General features: G+C 40.2%; 1 protein-coding gene across 6 annotated transcripts in view; it reads left to right on the top strand.

Annotated features, from left to right (window-relative positions):
* Nucleotides 1–5,521, top strand: part of FAM120C (family with sequence similarity 120 member C) — a 139,066-nt gene extending 133,545 nt beyond the window's left edge. For 3 of the 6 annotated variants that reach the window (XM_027096797.1, XM_027096794.1, XM_027096791.1), the window contains one exon: nt 671–5,521. In XM_027096797.1, coding sequence (XP_026952598.1) covers nt 671–922 — 252 coding nt within the window. In that variant the 3' untranslated portion in view covers nt 923–5,521. The remainder of the gene's footprint in view (nt 1–670) is intronic. The other 3 variants (XM_027096792.1, XM_027096795.1, XM_027096796.1) reach the window with 3 other exon arrangements.
* The last annotated feature ends 12,339 nt before the right edge of the window (nt 5,522–17,860 follow it).

The following is a 17,860-nucleotide window of genomic DNA, read 5'->3' as shown; positions in this document are numbered from 1 at the left end:
TAATAATATTCATTGAGAGCCAGTACTGCACTTTCAAGGTAATACAGTTCATGGTGTTAGCATTTCAAGAGCAGTTACATTTCTGAAAAGAAATTTCAGAAATTTCTTAAAAGAAAACCAGATGATTGTTTTTACTTATGAAAAATTCTATGGAATATTGCACATAGATCTTATCATTTGTTTTCTTTTCCTTTCATTTACATGTCCAATTGTCAGTATTGGACAGCGTTGCGTGGAAGTTAAGAGAGTAAACTTTAGAGGCTGACCAACCTGGAGTGCAATCCTGGCCCCACCAGTTTCTACCTGTGTCTCCTTGAGCAAGTTACTTTAATCTTTCTGAGCCTCAGCTTCCTCATCTGTAAATGGGGCATCATAATATCTACCATTTAGGGTCCCTTTTGGCATTTGAAAAAAATATATTGTAAAGCTTTGTAAACAGTAGCTCTGTCATTATTGTGTTGTCATTGCCATTGGATTTGAGTCAGATCCATTTGTTGTCACCCTAAGTTGTCCAGACAGTGTCAGAGTGTACTAGGTGTTAACAAGCTTTGGGCTTTCTGGTGTTTTTGAAGAACTGAAGCAGTTTCTGCAGGCTAGCTTATAAACGTGCTTGGGAAGGATCAGCCAGTTTGGGATTACCATTTCTACTGAATATCTCTGTTTTTGACAGAGCACTTCAGATGGAGTTTCTAAATCCCTGGAGCCTCATCAAGGTCGGTCTCGCTCACAGGTAAATGGAAACAATGGCACATTGATCAAGGAAGAGAAGAATGATCATCTTGCAGCTCCATCACAGTGTGCCTTAACCAGAGACAGCAGTGTGTGTGATAATGGTAACCGCTACTTCCCCGTGAAGAATGGTGAGAAGAGCCGCTTACGAGAGCAAAAGCTGGGAACTGTGGCACAACAGAAAGAGGAATAACAAGCAGAAGATGGCTTCAGCAGATCAGGAAGAGGGGAAAACCTATACTTTTCTGATTTTAGGCCCAAGTTAGAGGAGGACATAAAATGCTTACCCTAGTTTCATCCAGAATTTGGATGGGGTTTTCTATTATATCCATCTTTTCCCCTTCCCTGTCTTTTTCTGGGCTTCCAGACTCAGTGGTCTGCTTCTAGGGAAGCTCTGATCAAATTTGAATGGCAACAAGCATAGTTCCTGTTCTCAAATTGAATATATAGTGCCAATATTCTCTTTACGTCCCCTGGAAGCCTATTAAGGCAGTGACTATCGGATGTCATCACATAAGGCCCTATAGAGAAGTTCCAGCTTTGGTTTTCTGAGTATATGGCTTCCTAACTTGCTTTTTTCTTTATGAAATAGTAGGGCCTTCATATATAATCAGTATCCACATCTTCTAACTCTTTCTCCCCATTCACCTCTGCCAGGAGTTTATACTACCACCTCTAGCTCTGACCTGACAATCAGATAGGTAGACGTTTTCAGGGAAGTGAGGTAGTATTGGTTATTTTATTTTTTTAATTTTTTTTTAAATTTTATACACTTAAAATAACTACCAATGGCCTTTGTACTGGGGGATTCAAGTGAATCAGAAAAGTACTGGGCAGATTTTTCCTGCCTCTGAACTAATGAATTGTTTGTAAAATAGAAGATGTGGTGCAGTTCACCCACTCCCTGCTGCCCACACCCTGAAAGGGTGGAATCAATATAATGAAATTGAGTACGAAAGGGAACTCAAAAGATTGTGTATGCTTGTGTGTGTGTGTGTGTGTGTGTTTGTGTATGGATGTTTGGATAGATATATATATATGAATGCATGTATCTATATGCATACACATACCCTTTATATAAAGAGACAAATCTATTTATCTATACATATTTTATATATATATAAATATATGTGTATGTGTGTATGTATATATAAATATAAATATATATATTTTGTATATATATATTTATATACATGCACACACATACATACATGATGATGTCCCAGAAGATTACTGAATTTCCCAGAAATGCTTCCACTGCTATGGAGTGGTAGGTTTCAAAAGACCACATTTTAAAATCCTTACTAAGTCATAGCCCATCACAATTATGAGAAGATGGGCTTCTCTAAAGCAGACAAAAAGTACTTTCCAGAGATTGCCTGTTCAGAACAACAAACAGTTGGGTTGTCACAAGCCTAATCTTGAACAGAGTCCTCACATCCCGTATGGTAAAAACAGGAGGTTGGAATAGGATTGGGAAAAGTTGGGCATTTCCTTATGAAGGAGCAGCCTGGTTGGGAGAGAGAAAGGGGATGGGAGGTAATTACCGGGGCTTGCAGCCAGTTTGGAGGAAATCTCATCTGAAACTCTGGGATCAAACTGGCCTCAGGCTAGAATTTATTGTCATTAATCCCTGAAGGAGAGAGGACTAACATTGGAAAGATGGGGTAGGGAAGTGTGAGGAAATCGGCAATTTGATTTTACATACCTAGATTGTTTCGTTTGTTCATTGACATTTTGACTACTGGATCTTTTCATTTGCTTTGCAAGGAAGACTTCAGAGGACTCTGGCCCGGGCCTATAGGGGTATTCTGTAAAAGGTTCCCAGCCCCCAAGTGAGGCCAGAATCTGTCCAGGACAAAGAGGCTGTTCCCCCTTTCTGGAGATACTCTTGAGACAACCTTGCACTTCCAGTTTCCCTCCTCAACAGTATGAGAGATGGGAACATGGCTTGCAACAGATTAGCATTGTGTCTTCGTTCAGGAGTTGAGGCTTCCAGCCTCATACACTTCCTTTTGGGCTTTGTGATATTCTTGCCCAAGAAGTACCATTTCTACAGGAATACAACTGACTAGACTTCTAGCAGGGTTCTCTCTCTTTTTGAAAAACCCCATGTACCTTAACCCAGAGTAGGTCCTTGGTGATTTTTTCCCAGACAACCAGAAGGCTGTTTGCTCACTACCCACTTAACAATGAGTGTATCGTCATGAGAGACTGAAGACAGTCTCAGACTGTTTTATCCTAGTCTGGCCCAATTTAAGAGAACCCACAACTTGCAGGGGGAGGGAGGTCTAGAATAGAATGCCTTTCCCCCTGCCCAGACACTTCTTACATAAACCAAAGCAGGATGACAAGAATGCATACCCAGCCAGATATAACCAAGAACAAAGTGTACAAAAACCTCCTCTATGGAATTGGCTCCCCTAATTTGGTTCCCGCTCTTCTCCTAACCTGCCCAAACTTTCACAACATCTTGAAGGTTAGGACTTCTGTATCCAGCAAGAGAAGGATTTAGTAGCGAACCTAGATGGCCTGGAAATTTCTTTCTGGAGCCACAGAGGGAGGAGTCCTTTGGAGCTCTAAAAGTAACCAGAATCACTGAGCTGTGTTAAATTAAATAGCTAACTAGCTCCGATTTCTAATAGGAAGTACTTGGAGTTATATGGAAAGGCATTTTCTTCAGTTGCTGTTTCTGTGAATCTTGAATCTATTTGACACAATCAAGTGACAGTATTGTTAACTCTCACAGCATTAAGAAGATTTATTATTTTGTAGGCATTCACTGTGAGAAGTAAAATTGCTGCTTTGACAGGGATGATTCCAGTTTGCCAAACGGCTTGCTTTTCTCCCTTCCACACACCTCTACTTTCTCCTAGCCTGGCCCAGGATGAAACAAGTGTCTCACTTCCAACTTTGATTTTTATTTGGATTCAGGATTTTGGGTTTGTAAGGTTACAAGAAAGAACCATAAAGGGCCATGTTTTAATTTATCTGCCAAAACATACAATTTAGAAGCCAGAAAGACTAAGGTTTATTACTGGAAGATTAACTTTTTCTAATTGCAAGATTAACTTTTTCTAATTTCTTTCGAATTAGGGAACATGAGTCTGCTTTTTGCTGTGAGTACCACTTGAAGAGACTGTCATCCTTCACTTGAGGTTCAATTTCTGACTATGATGTGGCCTTTCTTGAACAAATTCATGCATCATATGGGAACCCCCAGAAATGACCCCTTTACCTTTTAGGGCCACAAGCAAAAGCACCCTGGATGTATATAGCCACTGATCCCCAAGGACTTTCAGTTCTTGATTTCTGCTGGTGTGTATTGGGGTCAGCCTATAACTCCCACCCTTATTCAGTGGCCAGTCTAGTCTGGACCAGGCCTGATAAACTTCTGCTCACTTGTATCATTTTCATTCTGAGCCAGTAGGACTTTGGGTAGACTTTATAGCCCAAGAAATGGCACTTGCTTTGGCTAGTGATATTTGATTTTTGTCTCCATCTTGATTTCCTGGCATCGTTGGCCAAGTCACATTAACTTGTTTTTAATCACTGAGAAAAACAGCCAGGTAAGGCATTAGGGAGGGTGGTTAAGGAGGGGGGTGGGGGGAGGAATGCTTATGTAGGGTAGAAAGAATGTGGAAGTAACTGTTTGGTTATAGTGATCCAGTCCGCTGGAACCTTAGAAGGCTCCTGTGGGCCTGTCTGTGCTACCCTTTCAGCCTCTAAGACTCCCCCACCCCACTTTGAAATGACAGTACAAGTAGACCACAGTTTAAAGTAGTTAGTATAATTCTACTAAGGTTTAATCATTATACTTGTTTACTTCCTGATGCATATTTCCTAAATATGCTTGGGGTTTTGGGTGGGGGTAAGTTTTCACTGTTCCACTGTGTGTCACCCAATATTTTTCTCCCTCTTGTGACTTTGGCATCTTCTTTTATTTGACTTTCCTTTTTCTTTTCCCTTGGCTTATTGCAGTAGTCTGCTGCTGCAGGTATTCCCCTATTCCCCTGTTACTGCTAATTATCTTCAGTATTATCAGAGGTTATTTTGATGTTCTAAGAAAATAACTTCATATATTTTTTTTTTACAAAATCATCTTTTCCAAGGTAAAAGCAAAATTTTAAAAATCCTATGCTAGGGTGCCCACTGCAGCTTTTGACATTGCCCTTGTACTTTTATAGATGCTCTTTTTGTCTGTGTTGGTAGTAACTAATGACTAGTGAATTTTCATGTAAATGCAACAAATTAAATATTTCAGATTTTATTAATCTCTCATAACCCTGCAAAATCTGATGACTTCATTTTAGTTACTTCCCAGAAGACACTTCCCCATCTACCTTTTATTTTATTCTATTCTGTTCTATTTTTAGAATAACATACTAGGTAAAGAAACTAACTCAAGGAGTCATTGATTTTTAGTGCTCCCTGATAAATGATGTTATTGACAAAAGTAAAATCTTTCATTGTTTTTTCCTGTGGTAGTATCTCTTCTCCTGTGCTCTTGACAGTGTGTTTAGTGGATGGATAATATGTATTTCTCTTCCAAATTCCCTGCCTTTTTGGCCCACCTCACCACAAAAGCTCCATAGTTTATTAATGTAAGTTTGAATGGATGCTTCTTAGGAGAAACTGCAGGAATTAAGGAAAGTGTTTCAGAAAGGAATGAAAATGTCTCAGGAGTTGTTCTGTGATGGAAATTGGTCTGTTGTTCTGTTAATGCTGATGGAAAGAAACTTACAGTGCTTAATAAAAGTCTATTCTTTTAGTAAAAAAAAATGTGAAATAATTTTGGGTGTGCGAAGTTTAATTTCTTCTCCCATTTCTGGACTCCTTTCGGCAAATGGGGAATATACTTGTCTCAATTCAGAAGTGTTGCACAGAGATTTAGGAGCCTATTTGTAGTTGAATATCAGGGCAAGAGAACCAGTACAAGAAAAGGAAGGGCATATTTAGCTTCCTGCTGAACTTCTTTATTTGGATGTTCTAAAGGCACCTTTGACTCGACATTTCCCAAACTGAACCCATCTTCTCCTCTGAAGCCTGCTCCTCTCCATGAGTGACACTACCTTCTACTCAGTTGTCTACACCACAAACCAACCTGGGAGTTATCCTAGATGCATGTCTTTCTTTCCATCATTTCTCAAATCCAATTTGTGACAAGATCTGTTGGTAACACTCAACCATCTTTCTCTTTCTCACATCTATCTCTTTTCTCTCCCCACTTGCTGTGGCTTAGTTCAGGCCTCCTCATGTCTCACCTAAATTGTTGCAGTTGCTCCTCTGTCTTACTCCTAACCAGCAACTGTGAGCAAATTTTGTGTCTACGTGTATGTACCTTTTCCCAGTGAAAGGGACCATACCTTTGTTAGTTACTTAAAGAAGTCTATGACCTAAGAGACGTTAAGAACCACTGCTTTAATCCACCATGCTTATCAGCTTCCAGAGGAATCTGTCCTTCTAACATGCTGCATGCCCATTTCCATGGTCCCTTCATAATCTGGCTCCTGACCACTTCTCCAGCCTCATTTCCTGCCACCCCAACTCATTCCAGCAACACTAAATCACATCCTACACACATTAAGCTATTAATATCCATTTCTTCTCATTTGCTTGTACCATTGCCTAGAATACCTCTCTCCCCTGTCTCTGGTGCAGTCTCAACTTTTTCCCCTAAGCTTCAGCTCATATCTTTGTGATTCTTTTCCAGATCTCTTACTAGGGACCCCTGTACGGACTCCCCACAGCCAGTCCCTGTAGCACTTCGCTGCATCTCTGCTAGTAGATTAAACTTGACCATCTTTGTCTTCTTGACATCTACCACCGAGCATGCACTTAGAAATGTTTGATGACTAAATCAAGGACAATTAAAACACCTTTGAAAATGTTCCCTGGTGCAAAACAGATTGTAGATTTGAGGCAGAGGATGTGTTGGTGGCAAAAACACAAGAAGATTGAATATGAAGTTTCATCACTGAATGATATGCATTTAAATGTGCTTTTAAATGGGGCTCTCAAAAAAAAGAAAAAGAGTTCTGAGTCACCTTTGAGCAATAGACTGATGCTTGGAGCAGAGTCTGAAGCCAGGACTCTAGGGCATTCTTCTTACCTTACTGCTTCTGCTGAGTGTTGCTAGCTGGTCTTGGCCTCCCTGGCTGCTCTGTGCCTTGTGTGTACAGATTACAAAAGGAAACAGCTGAACCTAAAGGAGAGCATTAGAGGTTACCGAAACTTGTAAATACTTACCCTTAAATGAAAACTATCATTTGTAAAAATTTGTTTTGTATTTGGTTCATTATGGCTATAGATGTCTTTTCCTAACCTTTGATCTTTGAGTGTTGGGACTCAGAACTTAATAGTGGGAAATCCTTAGCATTTGGCTTTTAAAAGTTACTGTTTGCTGAGGACCTATTAGGTACCATGCATAGTACTAAGCTATTGTACACTGTTTCTAAGCTTCAAACAACTCTGCAAAGTAAGTACTATCCTCACTTTACACACGAGCAAACTGGTTCAGTGGTGCCCAAGTTCACACACAGCTAATAAGTGATAAAAACCAGGGTTCTAAACCTATGTTTTGACTAAGTAGATAACTCTTATTTCTGCCTCCTCAGCATTCCTTCCTCTTTCTGGCAGCAGTTAAGTGCAGTTTTTTGTTTTTCTTTTTCCTTTGGGGAACTGCTCTTTCCAATCTTGGGGTAGGGATGGGTTGACCATCAGTCACAACATGGCTTCACCTCCCCGAGTGCAGGGATGGGTATATGACCCAAGCAGCGTCAACTGTGTTTTTTCATGGACTTAAGGGATAAAGTGACCAAGAATGAAAATATCTCTTCTAAAATCACAAGTATTAGGAATAATGTGAGCCTGGAACGTTGTCTTCTATTTATTTCTTCTACAACTAGTCTTTTATTTGTGTGTGAGAAATACGAAAATTCTGTGCTCATTTATTAGGAGCAAATGCAGAAAGTCATCTATCGGGGGATTACTATGTGCCAGAAAGAGTTCTAGGCAGTTTATTTTATATATTTTAAAACATTTTCATCTTATTATTCAGTCCTTACACATTTATAATCTTCAACTCTAGAAAAGGGGAGTGTATCAGTTTGGATAGGCTAGGTTTTGCTGCTATAATAACCCCCAAATCTCACATAATAAAGGTATACTTCTTGCTCATTATGTCCAACATGTGTTGTCAGGGGATTTCTGTTCATCCAAAGCCACTTGATAACTCAGACCAGCAGAAGCCGCATCACTGAGTTGGGAAGGAATGTGACCAAAATACACACTGACTCTTAAAGCTTAAAATGTCACACATCACTTCTCTCTTTTTATTGCCCAAAGAGATGGCCCACATGGTTGCACCTAATTTCCTAGAGGTGGAAAAGTACAGTTCTACTATGTCCCTGGAAAAAGGGAGAGGTAAGTTTGGTGAGTCGCAATAATAGCATCACAGGGAGAAATGACCCATTTCTGGGTAGATTTGACTCATTGCCTTTTGGCTGGTTGCCATTACCTAACCACTTGAGTCAGTATACCTAAAATTTGTAATGGAATAGTGAAACATTCATTCCCATTCCAGTGTCATAGGGATTCTCTGCATGTGGGCTGAAGTGGATATAATCTTGTGGTAACACAAGCATTGAGTTTAGCTCCCCTAGCCCACCCTGTGGGGGTGGTTATGAGGATTAAATGACATAGTGTATGTAAAATGCCTGGCATATAATTCAGCCTCAGTAAATGTTAGCTGTTATGGGTTTGGTGGGGGTGGGAGGGTTGGTAGTAGATGAAAGACTTGTCTACGCTCCCAGTCCTGATTTCCTCATAACACATTTCTTCCTAGCCTGTAATCTGGCATCAGCCCTTCCCATTTGAATGTGGCTGCTTCCAAAGGCGACTAGTGTGCTCCCAGTCACCAAGTCCAGGGTTTTCATACAGGCATCTTGCTGAGGACTTCCACAGTAATTGACACTGAAACACAACCCATTTCCTGAAATTCTCTGGCTTCCCTGACATTTCTCTGCTATTTCTCTTTCCTTTTTTGACTACTTAAAAAAATTATGCATTATTTGATAAACACAAAAGGATACATGTAACATATGTTAATGAAATTCAATAATAAAATGAACACTCATGAGCCCACTGCCCAACCTAAGAACTATTCCATCTCTCTGCCTTCCCCAGAGGTAACCGGTATCTTGACTTTTAGTTTTCATTCCCTTGGTTTCTTTTTAAATAGTTACATCACATATGTAATTATTCCTAAACAATATATTGTTAGGTTGTACTTGCTTTATAATTTTATAAAAACGTTATTTTTATGTAGTGTTCTGCAACTTCCTTTTCTCACCCAACTTTTTTTTCCTCTAAGACTCAAACACATTACTGCTGTAGCTGTAGTTAATTTGTTTTCACTTCTGTATAGTATTCCATTGTGTGAATATACTACAATTTATCTACCCATTCTCTGTCCAATGGAAATATGGCTTATTTCCATTAATGTTGCCGTGTATGCCTGTGCACATGTCTCCTGCTGGGACCGAAGGCATGCAAATGCTCACTTTTACAAGATAGTGACAAAATTACTTTTAGAAGTAGTATTAAATGGGAATAATAATGCCTGCTTTACCTCCCTTATAGGTAGTTGTGAGAGTTACACAAGCTAGTGGATGTGAAAACACTTTCAATACCTTAAGAAGACACAGTTGACATGCTGGTTTTGAGTCCAAGCTCAAACTCCTAAAAGTTGCCTCATGTGCATACTGGTTTCAAGGACCAAAAAGACAAGGCTGTTCTGTGTCAATTTAAAGTATTCCTAGAATTTTCTCATGACAAAGGCTAGATTCTTGGATTCTGAAGCAGATGTCTATTTGTTTTCCTACGTGACCAGCAGCCTTTCCTCATTTCTTCCAGTAACAGCACCTCAATTTTCCGAGGAACTACCTCTATTCCATTTTTGGAAGTGTCCTCAAGTGCCCTGCTCTCCCTAGCCAGCTCAGTGGGGTTTATTACTATTGTCATCGCTTTGTTTGTTTGCTTGCTTGCTGTATTTTGCTTGCTCTTTAAAGACTCCTTTTACTTCTGATAAGTCCAGCATGATAAATTGATTACAAAAATGGCCATAGTTGTTCACATCTCCCTGTATCTACACCTTTTGCAGCTCTTCCCATTAAGAGATGGCATCTGTTTCTCCACCCTTCAAATCTAGACTAGTCTTATGTTTTGCTTTGATCAATAGACTGTTGCAGAAGTGATATTATGTCAGTTCTAAGCCTTGCGTGCTTCTGCTCACTCTCTTGGACCCCTGGAATTACCATGGGAATGAGCCTGGACTAGCCTTCTGGAGGATGAGAGACCCATTTGTCTAGCTATATCCAGCCAGACCAGCTTAGACCTGTCAGCCACCAACCAACCCACCAGCAGACCACAGATACATGAATGAGCCCAGCCAAGATCAGCCTAGCCTAGTGCAGATCAACAGAGCACCAAGACTCATGAGCAACAATAAATGGTTTGGTTTCAAGCTACTGAGTTGTGAGTTGGTTTATTATGCAGCAGTTGCTAACTCACACATCCAGCAATACAATAAAAATTATTTTTTATGCAGGATCTAGTTGTTCTTTAGTAGGAAAGCCCTTCAGGATATTTAGTCTTCTATACTGCCTCTCCAACTACTTTTTCATTTCCTTCTTAGCATGTCTCTTAAGATTAGCATTTCTCAGAGTTTCTGTTTTCAGCCATCTTCTCACTATTCTTTCTCCCTGTTCAGTTTCATCCTATCCCATGGTCTCAGCTCTTACCTTTATACAGATGAGTCTCAAATCTACCTCTATGTGAACTTTACTGAGCAGAGTCAGAGTTCAAATGATCTGCTGGACAAGTCCACATAATACTCTCCCAGAAAAATCATAACTCAATATGTTTAAATGTGAAGTCTTACTCACACTCCTTCATTGTTTCCTGTACTTCCTCCTCCTCCAGCTTGATTCCTCTATCTCTGGTTAATGTCACTACTATCTTTGCATCACCCAGACCAAAAACCTCATCACCTCAGACTCTCCTCTTTCCATATGCCCAATCATTCTGCAGTGTCTCACATCTGTCCCTTCCTCTCCATCTTCATGGTCCCTCCTCTTCCTTCTTTTTCCTCCTTTCCTCTTTCTTTGTTCTTGCTATCAAAGTGTGATCAGTAGTCCAGCAACATTAGCATCACTTGAGAGCTTATTAGAAATGCAGAATATTGGGCCCTACCTAAGATCTATTCAATCAGAATCTGCATTTTAACAAGATCCCTAGGTAATTCATATGCACATTAAAGTATAATTAGTAGCTCCCCAGTTAAGTCTCAATCTGGATAGGTATAAGTCCTCACCAGTTTATAACCTATGCACCATGTTAGTGGTGCTCAAGCCTAGCTGCACATCAGAATACCTGAGAAGTCTTTAATTTTCCATTCACCTTTTCATGATTTAATCTTTTAAAAAATAACATAACATTTATTAGTTTCTTCAATACAGAAACACAAAGAAGGAAATTAAAATTGGCCTATGCCTTGCCCAGATAACTCCAAATGACATTTTCTTTTTTGAAAAAAAGGAAAGTTTACCTAAGGTTAGGCAACTCAAACAGAATAAAAATATACAAAATGAAGACTGAAGAACTTCTAGCACCACCTCAATTTCAACTCCTTTCCTCAAATATAGCCATTCTTAATCAAAATTAGCCTTCCAGGAAACAATTAAGCATACACCTGCATATCTGTTTATTTATTCTTTTGTTTAAAAAGTATAAATTACTCCCTTTTAATCATCATGATTTTTATACTTAATATATCTTAGAGATATTTTTCTATGAGCATGCACAGAATATTTCATAATTTTCAACACTACATAGTGTCCATTAGATGGATGATTCCATCAGATGTATCAATTCCCTATTGACAAGTACTTTGAGGTCCAGATTTTTTTTAAACATCTTTATTGGAGTATAATTGCTGTATAATTGCTTTACAATGTTGTGTTAGTTTCTGCTGTATTAGTGAGGTGGATGGACCTCTGTCTGATCTGTCATACAGCATGAAGTAAGTCAGAAAGAGCAAAATAAATACCGTATGCTAACACATATATATGGAATCTAAAAAAAAAAAAAAAGGTTCTGATGAACCTAGGGACAGGACAGGAATAAAGACGCAGAGGTAGAGGATGGACTGGAGGACACGGGGAGGGAGAAGTGTAAGCTGGGATGAAGTGAGAGTATAGCATTGACAAGTACTTTGATTGCTTCCAGTTTTAGCTATTACAAACGGTGCTGCAATGATCATCCCTGGGCATATATTTTGGTAAACTTCTGCAAGTATATCCATAGGGTAAATTTTTAGTACGAGATTGCTGAGTATATTGGTTAGGGTGCTTTTGGTTACAAGTAGCAAAACACAACTCCAGCGGTAGGGTGAGCTAGAGCTACCCAGTTTCTTTAAGTCTCTCTGCTGTACAGTCCCTACTTTATCCAACTGGTTTTCCAAGTGTGGTCCCTGGACCAGCAGCATCAATATCACCTGGGAACTTCTTGAAAAAGGAATATTTTTTTTTGCGGTACGCAGGCCTATCACTGTTGTGGCCTCTCCTGTTGCGGAGCACAGGCTCCGGACACACAGGCTCAGCGGCCATGGCTCACGGGCCGAGCCACTCCGCGGCATGTGGGCACAAACCCGTGTCCCCTGCATCAGCAGGTGTACCCTCAACCACTGTGCCACCAGGGAAGCCCTGGAAAAGGAAATTTTTGGTCCCTACTGTAGACCTGCAGAATCTGAAACTCTGGGAGTAGAGATCAGCAATCTACGTTTTAATAGATTAGGTGATTATGATGCACACTGAAGGCTGAGAACCAGTGCTTTAGCCAAGGTGGCCACGAGATGGCTGCCAGTGGCAATGGAGGCTTTGAATCTCTTCCTTTAAGTCCAGCAGAGAAGAGAAAACTCTGACCCAACATTCCCAGTGAGCAGGACTCCCAAGGTTCTCCCTCATTGGCTTGCTTAGGTCACAAGTCCTCCCCTGAACTAACGATGTCTGTGGTCAGAAGAACTGGGAGTAAGATCTGTTTATCCCAAAATACATGGGCTATGAGTGGGAAGAAGAGATATACAAATAAAAATCTACAAATTGTTGGGAATGAAAAAGTGGGAAATGATAGCTGAGGAGGCACTAGCAAAGCCCACAACTTTCAAAGAATATGTGCGTGTTCTATTTTGATATATATTGCCAAATTATAAATGAAAAAAGTTGTACCAACTTCAGTCCCACCAACAGCATATGAAAGTATCTAGTATTTCTTCATACCCTCACTTGTTCTACGTACAATCAAACTTTAAACATTTCCCAATCTGATAGGTCAAGATGGTATTTTATTGTTTTGATTTAAATGCCTTTACTCATGGATGAGATTGAACATCTTTTCAAATCTCTATTGATATGTGTATGTCTTTCTCTGTAAATTACTTGCTTATTCTTTAGCTCATTTTACTATCGGGTTTTGTCTCTTTCATGTTAATTCTTCTGAACTCATTATAAATTAAAGAAATTAGCCTTTTATCATATATGATGAAAATATGTTTTCCCAGCTTTGCTGATTTTTTTTTTTTTTTTTTTTTTGCGGTACGCGGGCCTCTCACCGCTGTGGCCTTTCCCGCTGCGGAGCACAGGCTCCAGACGCGCAGGCTCAGCGGCCATGGCCCACGGGCCCAGCCGCTCCGCGGCACGTGGGATCTTCACGGACCGGGGCACGAACCCGTGTCCCCTGCATCGGCAGACGGACTCCCAACCACTGCGCTACCAGGGAAGCCCTTTGCTGATCTTTTGAATTTGTTTATGGTATTTTTTACCTCACAAAGTTTTAACTTTTATGGAGTGAAATTCATCAGTATTTTTATTTACTGGCATCTGGGATTGAGATTCTGCTTCAAAAGGGCCTTCCCCCATGTCCACCTTTCCAGGTGAACATTGATATCATTTGTCAAGTCTGTAAACCTTTTAAAAATTAAGGATGCTGGGCCTCCACTCCAGAGCTAATAAAGCAGAGTTTGTAAATGTGACACTCTGTACTGGGTTGAATAGTGTCCCCCCCAAAATTCATGTCCACCCAGAGCCTGTGATTGTGACCTTACTTGGAAATATGGTCTTTGTATGTTAAAATGAAGTCATATTACATTAGGGTGGACCTTAGCCCAATGACTGGGGTCCTTATAAGAAGAGAGAAATTCAGGCACACACATGTGATGATGGAGGCAGAGTGATACACCTACAAGTCAAGGAATGTCAAGGATTGCAACCACCAGAAGCTAGAAAGAGACAAAGAAGGATGCTTTGCTAGGGCTTTCAGAGTGAGCATAGCCTGCCAATACCACTTCTAGCCTCCAGAACTGTGAGACAATACCTTTCTGTTTTAAGCCACCCAGTTTGTGGTACTTTGTTATCTATATCTAAATTAAAATTAAATCTAAATTTAAAAAAAATCTCCAAGTGTGATTCCAATACACCACAGGTTGAGAACCACTGGACTGAATAATAATCATAACCATCCTCGACTCAGTAATAATGCTCCTTTAGAAGAGCAAGTCCTGGTGTTGAGACAATCAGCTATCCTTTTGGAAAAAAATGAAGTTATCCTTACATCATATCAAATTCACTATAATAAACTCTAAATGTATTCTAGAAGCTGGGGACAAGACAAAATCCCTACTTTCATGGAGTTTCCAATCTAAGGAGAGACAGACCGTGAACATATAAACAAATAAGTTGGGTAACTTCAGTAAGAGGTGATCTATGAAGAAAATAAGTCAAGGTAATGAACTGGGGCACATCTTTTTTTGTTTTTGTTTGTTTGTTTTATTTTGGCTGTGTTGGGTCTCAGTTGCGGCACACGGGATCTTCGTTGCGGCATGCAGGATCTTTTTAGTTGCAGCATGCGGGATCTTTTTAGTTGTGGCATGCATGCGGGATCTAGTTCCCTGACCAGGGATTGAACCTGGGCCCCCTGCATTGGGAGTGCAGAGTTCTACCCACGGGACCACCAGGGAAGTCCCAAACTAGGGCACATCTTAATGTAGAGAGGGTGGTTAATTTAGTTAAGGTGGTCAGGGAAGGCCTTTTGGAAGAAGTAATATTTGAGCTGACTCTGAAGGTGTCAGCCATAGGAAGATCTGGGGGAAAAGAGTTCCAGATAGGAGAAATGTAAACGTTGAGAAGGAAATGAGTTTAAGGTAGGTTAAAGACCTAAATGGAAAGCACTGTAACAGAATGAGAAAAAAAGATAATATGGTTGTTGCCTTGTATAAAAAAGGTCTTCCAAAACAATAAACAAAAAAGAAAAGCCATAGAAGAAAAGATTGATGTAAATATATCAAGTGGCTATACAAACATTCTGTATGATAACTCCTGTATGCTAACACAAACCATAAACATGTTACATACTGTGGGAAAATATCAGCAATATATATAATAGACAAAGGGTTAATATCCAGAAATATAAATGACTCCTACAACTTAATATGGAGAAAATAAATAAACCTGTAAGAAAAACTAGGCAAAGGTTACAAAAAGTTCACAGAGGATGGGCCAATACACATCATATAAAAAGACATTCAACTGCACTAGTGAGGGAAAATGCAGAGTTAAAAACAAACACGAGTTACCATTTTTTTTCTCCATCAGATTGGCAAAGAGTTTAAAGGTCAGAGTCTTAGGAAATGTGAAAATACACTGCTGATGGGAGTGAAAACTGGCACAATGCTTTTGAAAGGCAATTTGGCAGTATGCAATTAAGATTGAAAGTGGCCCAGCAACTCACTTGTGAGTGTCCCCCTACAGAAACATGCCTGTACACAAGGAGGCCCCTACTGGTATGTTCACTGAAGCTCTGTATTACTGAAAAATAAAACCACTTTATTTTTTTTTATTTATTATTTTTTTTTGCGGTACGTGGGCCTCTCACTGTTGTGGCCTCTCCCGTTGCGGAGCACAGCCTCCGAACGTGCAGGCTCAGCGGCCATGGCTCATGGGCCTAGCCGCTCCGCGGCATGTGGGATCTTCCTGGACTGGGGCACGAACCCGCGTCCCTTACATCGGCAGGCGGACTCGCAACCACTGCGCCACCAGGGAAGCCCTAAAGCCACTTTAAATATCCATCAGGGGAGTGGAGAAATAAATCAAGACCCATCCAAATTATGGAATTCCCTGAACAGGAATTTAAAAAAGAACAAGGTTGATTTCCTTGCAGAAAGATCTCCAAGATGTTGCCAAGTGAAGAAAGTAATTGGCCAAATGATATTGGACAGTATCATCCTGTTCACGTGAAAATGATAGATATCCACACTAACCTCCATTTTTCTGTGTTGACATCTTATCTCTACCCACCCTCATCCCCTACTCCCAGTGGAAAGGAGTTTGTTTAGAGCAGTAAGGCTGTTTGAGTGGCTACAATCCCTTCAAATCATCTCACGATTACCATCCAGCAGGAGTGGGAGCCTGCTACATAATTTGTAGGGCCCAGTGCAAAATGAAAATGGAGGGTTCCCTGTTCAAAAACCAGGGGAGAGGTGGGAAATGCAGTTAAAGGCACTAAAATAAAAGGTTTTTTCTTTATAAATATTTTGTTACTTATAAAACATAATAGGGGGCTTCCCTGGTGGCGCAGTGGTTGAGAGTCCACCTGCCGATGCAGGGGACACGGGTTCGTGCCCCGGTCCAGGAAGATCCCACATGCCGCGGAGCGGCTGCGCCCGTGAGCCATGGCCGCTGGGCCTGCGCGTCCGGAGCCTGTGCTCCGCAACGGGAGAGGCCACAACGGTGAGAGGCCCACGTACCGCAAAAAAAAGAACAGGAAAAAATCATAATAGGGATAATAGTGATACATGAATAACAACATAAACTTACGAATTGCAGAACAATATTTTTATCATAATTTATTCAGTAAAATAAATAATAACGTTATTAATATGATACCTCGATTGATCATAAGATTTTTCTGGCTCACTTTTCTTCAAATTCAATTATTTAATCATCAAATCTATATTTTTGGCAACCTCGTTTTGAACCAGTATGATTGAAGGTAACATCAGTCAAGATTGCAAATGTTTGATAACTTTTCATTTTGAGAAGGAGCTTTCTACTGATGCAACTGTTACTGGCACTGTTTGTTGTAGGCTGTGACAACATTGGGATAGATTCCTGATAAATTATTTCAAAATACAAATTTTCATACATCTAGATCTCATGATTCTTGTAGAACAATGTTTCTAAAAAAGATTTAACTCTACATACAGATCAGTTTTGTCTAAGTCTGAATCTAATTTTAAATATAAATTTATACAATGGCATTTAACGTTTCCTCTGACATTTCCTGTAACTTGTGGAGGTATGCTATAGACTGAATGCTTGTGTCCCCGTCCCCCAAAGTCATGTTGAAATCCTAACCCCCACAACGTGATGGTACTAACCCCCACAACGTGATGGTGGGGCCTTTGGTAGGTGATTAGGTCTTGAGAGTGGGGCTCTTATCAATGAGATTAGTGCCCTTATAAAAGAGCCCCAAAGAGCTTCTTCACCCTTTCTCCCACACAGCAAGAAGATCACCATCTATGAACCAGAAAGTGGGCTCTCACCAGACACTGAATGTGCCAGCACCTTGATTTTGAACCTCCCAGCCTCCAGAACCTTAAGAAATAAATCTGTTCATTGGCCACCCAGTCTATGGCAATTTTGTTATAGCAGCCTGAACAGACTAAGACAAGGTCATACAAGGAATGAAAATGGCTTCATTATTTATTTATAATTCAAAACACCTTTTTATGCATTCTACCACTATATCTTCAATTTAAGGAAAACACTTTTAAATTGTCTTCCTCATTAATAATTGGTTCATCCAAAGCCTTCATCTGTGTCTACTTTGATGATCTTTAAATTTAATTTCCATTTCCTAGTCTGTGGATATTTGCTTTGCAATTTTGCACTAGTTTTCAAAATGAGTTTTTCTAAACCAGGGGTCCCCAACCACAGAGCCGCACAGCAGGAGATGAGCTGCAGACGAGAGTGAAGCTTCATCTGCCGCTCCTCATCACTCGCATTACCACCTGAGC

This window comes from Aethalodelphis obliquidens, unplaced genomic scaffold (genome assembly GCF_003676395.1).
Source record: "Aethalodelphis obliquidens isolate GAN/ISIS:26980383/991018 unplaced genomic scaffold, ASM367639v1 scaffold108, whole genome shotgun sequence".
NCBI classification, from domain to species: domain Eukaryota; kingdom Metazoa; phylum Chordata; class Mammalia; order Artiodactyla; family Delphinidae; genus Aethalodelphis; species Aethalodelphis obliquidens.
Note: the sequence above shows the minus strand (reverse complement) of the source record. Positions and strands in the feature narration are given on the sequence as shown.